At 54.0% G+C, this 5,584-nt stretch overlaps 1 protein-coding gene across 1 annotated transcript; it reads right to left on the bottom strand.

The window, feature by feature from the left end:
* Window positions 1-1,023: 1,023 nt before the first annotated feature.
* On the bottom strand, window positions 1,024-3,801 carry LOC100284502 (universal stress protein family protein). The gene is made up of 3 exons (NM_001157397.2): window positions 3,215-3,801; window positions 2,245-2,363; window positions 1,024-1,582 (listed from the first exon to the last, which is right to left on the bottom strand). The coding sequence occupies exons 1-3, from the start codon at window positions 3,650-3,652 to the stop codon at window positions 1,423-1,425; spliced, it is 717 nt and encodes a 238-aa protein (NP_001150869.2). The 5' UTR covers window positions 3,653-3,801; the 3' UTR covers window positions 1,024-1,422.
* Window positions 3,802-5,584: the final 1,783 nt, after the last annotated feature.

Raw genomic sequence — 5,584 nt, 5'->3', positions numbered from 1 at the left:
GTTACTAAATCAGTCCACAACGTAGATTTTTCGTTGGGCCGAACCGGCACACGACGGAGCGGGCGACGAATCGGTGCGCGTCTCAGAGCCACAGGGCGAATCCGCGAGGAGACCCGTGTATATGGGCCAGCCCATCACATGTTCCCGCAAGAGGAGCCCGCGAAAGAAACACGCGCAAGCCCCGACGCGCCTCTCTTCTTGAGTCTTCGTCTCGATTCTCAGCACGAGATGAAACAGTAGAACCGAAAAGAAGAAAAAAAAAAGGTCCACCGTAACGCCATCACGATGGACACCGGGAAGCGTAACTGCCGGATTGATGAAACGCAGCGGAGACCCAGCCTTCAACTCCCGGTCCCGGGAATGATGATTCATGATGAGCCTCGCCTGCGCCCAGCCACCACCCGTGGTGGCAAAAGCCTGCTCCCAGCTACGTCGCACCGGCACCACCACCCTCGCCGCATCATCATGGGGACGATCGACCATCCTGTGCTCTCTGCCGCGGCCATAATTGTGCTGGCACCGGGCCGGCTCGCACCTGTGCTCTCTGCCGTGAAGAAGATCCCCCCCCCCCCCCCCCCCCCCTGTTTGTTCTCGGATCCTGGGCCGGGGGCGGGGGGTCTCGGGACTGGGGACCGGTTTGTTCTCGGCGCCCGGTCGGTCCTGGCTGATGTGAACCAGCAGGCGCAGCTGCGCGTTACTGGATCTAGTCTAGGCCAGGTGGGGGAGAAAGTGTTTAAACCAGGTTGTCGTCCTACAGTAGTTGTAGTCACCACTCACCACGCAGTTTAGCATTAGCACTGCTTGCTTGCTTGTACTACCTGTCAAAATGCCTCGGCCTAGTTTTATTTTTATTTTTTGACAGAGAGAGAGAGCGCAAGGGGGAGACAGTTAGTCAAAACGCATCATCACTTCATTATGGAACTCTGTACCAACCATTGTAGCAAGCAAGCAAGCAAACAAACACATCGCACAAGCACAATACACAAGTCGTAGTTTATGCAACGCAACGCAACGCAACGCAGTGTACTGACGTCCCCGTCCCGCGCCTCTGCATCCCCGCTCTGCAAAACAGACAGATTCCCGCAGAACAGACAGGGCAAACGGATCGGCTCAGCTTCTGCGTGCCTTCACTACACAACAGCTAGCTTACACTCTACAGGCTACAGCAGCACAGCTAAACCAAGACGATACATAGAATACAGCACCACATCGTGGGGAGAGAGAGAGGATCAGGCACACGCACACTGGCTGGCACACACCCTAGGACACTGGAGGTTACAGATCAACAAACAGATGCAGTAGTGGTGGTGGTGGTGGTTACTTATTATTGGACTTTGTAAAAACGATTAGCCCGGGAAGTAAGTAAAACTCTTGCGTTGCGTCAAAGGATGAGGATGAGGAGGGGGAGTCCTCGTGGACCGGTCAGGCGAGCAGCCAGAAGTTCTTCTGCCACCGGGTGCTCACGAGGTAGCCGCCCACGCCCTTGCTCCGCCGCCGCACCGCCAGCGTCAGGCACTCCGCCCGGTTTATGCACTCCTCCACCAGCTCCTCCTCCTCGCTGCTGCTCCTGCTCCGCAGGAAGCTGCAGTATTTGTTCACACCGGTGCGTCAGCTACTAGCTAGCAGTTAGCTACAGAAACAAACTACATAACAAAAAAAATGACAGTTTGGTTTGATTATACATGTGGTTGAAAAGGTGACTTTTTTTTCTCCAGATGTTTTACTTTCACAGACAGGCGTAGCACTATGTAGGGGCAGGGCACACAATGACTGACAGTTTGCTCCATTCGGGAGATCGATTTTAACTGCAAGGGACCAAGGACAAAGGAAAGGCATCTCCGGTTTTATGGATGGCCACATGGCTGTTGCTGTCTCTCCTACCCTACCTTTTGATCCCCCTGCATGGCTGGGCTGCACCTACACTGTCCTCTGGTAAAGCCCCTGTTCTTCTTAAAGTTGACAGCTTGCCAAACAGCTCTTTGCTACCGAGAGAGAGAGAGAGGAAAAAAAACCTCAGCTGCTAAATGCAGATGCTCTCCGAATAATGGGTAAGAAGAGGAGCGGTGTGATAGGTTGTGCCAGCTCCACGAGATTCTATTCCTTCCCCCTCCCCTCCCTCTTTTCACCTTTTGCACAGGGCCAACCGAGAGTGAGTGATCCCATCCGTGACGAGGGGCAGACAGACACATCACACAGACCGGTTGCGGTGCGGTGCACATGACATGACATGCATGCTATGCTTACCAGCAGAAAGGCGAGGGTTTGCGTTGGCTGAGCACCAGCACGGACGCCTCCAGCTTCTTCACCTGGCTGAGGATGGTCGACAGCTTGGGCCCCTGGATCACGAGCGCCTCCACCTCCACCTGTGTAACATCCATCACAAGACAGTTTAGTTCTGTATCATACTACCGCACCAGAGCTAATGACGATAGTAATTCGGAGCATCTTTCTTCTGTTTAGGAAGCTGAGGCCCTTTTCAGCTTTAGGCCTGCCATGATCCATCAATAAAAGGGTGGATGCCATCTCCTTTCATGAATGTTCTGATCTGATCTACCCACCTACTTGCATAACTCTTGCCTCCAGGCAGCAGCCGGTGGCCCAAGAAAGAACCCGAACAACTTGATGCAAGGAAAAAAAAAGGCCACATGGCCAACCGTATGTGAGTACATGTTTCAGTTTCACCACATGCACTGCGTAAAGAAGCAACGCTTTTTTTGGGTTTGGACTAACGAACTCGGTAAAGGTAGCGTTTTTTTTTAATCTCCGTCAGGATTCAGCCACCCTGGACTTGTGAGCTTAGCTTGAAAGTTCAATCTGTCATGTCCCTTTGAACGCAGGGATTTTATAGAATTTGTATAGAGATTTTATAGGAATCAGTTTAATTTTTTATTTTTTTTTACAAAGGAAGCACTGGAAACGGGACAAAATGTCCCGCAAACCAAACCGTGCCTCGTTACTGTTAGCGCAGATTAAAGGCCGTAATATATGCACATTGTCTGTATCCAACACCTCACGGCATGCTTAAAAAAAGGTCTTAAAACGAACCGCAAAGCAATATCTCCGTTTGTATGTCGAACATCTGTCTCTTCAGTTCAGGTTCGGAAACAAAAAAAAAATGCGTTACTGTGGATAGAGGCGTGCTGTGGTGTTCTGGAACACGTTGGAGAAGAAACAAGCTGCGCATGAGTGAAGGAGCGAGTACACGCACACGCACCTCAGGCTTGCAGGCCTTGCAAAGCGCGCCGAGGGAGTTGGCGAGCGCGGAGGCGTCCTCCTCCCCAGCACCGCGGCCGCCGCCGCCGCTCCCGCTGTGCGGCGGCAGGACGTGGAGCAGGGTGAGGAAGTCGCCCCTGTTGGCGACGTGGGTGAGCGCCCACATCATGGCGTGCTTGGCGCCGGAGCTCTGGTCCACCACCACCACCACCCGCTTCCGCGACGCCGCCGCGGCCTCCTCAGTCCTGCAGAACCCGCCGCCGCGGCGGTGTCCCCGCGCCCTGCCCTTCTTCCTGGACCAGCGCCGCGACCCACGCCTGCTGCCGGTGCCGGTGCCGCAGTCCCACTCCCGCTGCAGCAGCTGGTGCGGCGCGCTGCCGCCGTCGCTCGAGCTCAGCTGCCCCAGGAAGTGCTCGCAGCTGCCCCCGCTGCTCCCCATCGATCCACTCCCGCTACCGCCGCGAGGTGCGTGTGTGCGCGCGGCTTGGTGCGTGCGCGCTCTGTGGTGGTGTCGACTGTCGAGAGCTGGGCTTGGCTTTGGTGCGCGTGTGCGCGTGATGCAACCATTCTTTCTTGTTTTATATTTGGAGGCGGCCAGACTTGCACTGCACAGGTCAGAATATACGCCCCCCTCAAATAAAAATCAGGTGTTTCGTTAAAGTATAATTTTGATCGGCACAGAAAATAGCTCTCAAAACCCTGTCATTTTTGTCCGTTAGCAACTCCAGTTTGTTCCAAAAAAAAAGTGGCGTGAATGTTAGTACAGATGGTCAATAAGCACGAGGCCCGCGAGCCCGGTCCGAGCTCGACACGGCCCGGTTCTATGCGGGCTGGCCGGCACAAATAAGCGGGTCGGGCTCAGACAGGAAACTAGGCACGGTAGGCTAGCCCGGCACGGCCTGTTTACCTCTAAGCACGTTAAGCCCGCTTTTTTGCACTAAAACGTGCTTTTTGGCCCGCTTAGCCCGCTTTTTCGTGCTAAACGGCCCGACCCGTCCCGTTTAGACCCGCTGCTGGCCGGGCTCGGACATAGAATCAAGCCCACGGGCTTAGAAGGCCCGGCCCGGTTTCCTAACCGTGCCTGGAGGGCCGGGCCGGACGGCCCATTTGGCCATCTCTAAATGTTAGTTCCAGGTCAGCAGGATGTGTTGCTCTAGGTCCTCTAGGTCCTTTATAGGGATGTAGATGAATCCGAGTAAGAGAGGCGGAAATGAGAAGGATCCGGATGAGGGAGGCAGAGTAAAGAGATGAAAAGTTGTAGATTAATATATGATGGCAAATGATACATAAAACCTAGGTAAAGGAGGCGAAAACGGGAAAGAGATGAAAAGTTAGAAATTAATATACGACGTCAACAGGATGAAGGAGAAGGAAACACTCATGGTTGTTGCTTGGTTACGCATGCAAGAGATAAGATTTATTTTATCTCGTCGGGTTGTTATGCGAGACAGGAAATAGATCAACACGTTTCGGACATACACACGATAGTGGAAACTCGTCCAATATAAAGATATATACTAATCAATTTCTAGTTAATTTTAAACTAATTTAACAATATAAAATAACAATTATACTCATAGTTTCACCAACCACATCCATATAACACCAAATTAACACAATTCATCACTCATTAATTCACAATCCACACACATGTTCATCAGTTATTATGTTCGCATAGATCAATTTAACACAGTGTTGGGGACCATAATTAGGGGTACCCTCAAGACTCCTAATCTCAGCTGGTAACCCCCATCAGCACAAAGCTGCAAAGGCCTGATGGGTGCGATTAAGTCAAGGCTCGGTCCACTCAAGGGACACAATCTCGCCTCGCCCGAGCCCAGCCTCGGGCAAGGGCAGCCGACCCCGGAGGATTCACGCCTCGCCCGAGGGCCCCCTCAAGCAACGGACACACCTTCGGCTCGCCCGAGACCCAGTCTTCGCCAAGAAGCAACCTTGGCCAGATCGCCACGCCGACCGACCGTATCACAGAAGCATTTAATGCGAGGATGGCCTGACACCTTATCCTGACGCGCGCCCCTCAGTCGACAGAGCCGGAGTGACCGCAGTCACTTTGCCGCTCCACTGACCAGCCTGACAAGAGGACAGCGCTGCCTGCATCGCTCCGACTGCTGTGCCGCTCGACAGAGTGAGGCTGACAGCAGCCAAGTCTGGCTTCGGGCGCCATAGGAAGCTCCGCCTCGCCCGACCCCAGGGCTCGGACTCAGCCTCGGCTCCGGAAGACGACGAACTCCGCCTCGCCCGACCCAGGGCTCGGACTCGGCCTCGGCCCCGGAAGACGACGGACTCCGCCTCGCCCGACCCAGGGCTTGGACTCGGCCTCGACTCCGGAAGATGACGAACTCCGCCTCGC

Source organism: Zea mays, chromosome 8 (genome assembly GCF_902167145.1).
Source record: "Zea mays cultivar B73 chromosome 8, Zm-B73-REFERENCE-NAM-5.0, whole genome shotgun sequence".
In the NCBI taxonomy this organism is placed as follows: Eukaryota; Viridiplantae; Streptophyta; class Magnoliopsida; order Poales; family Poaceae; genus Zea; species Zea mays.
The sequence above is the reverse complement of the archived record's forward strand: the minus strand, read 5'-3'. Positions and strand labels throughout refer to the sequence as shown.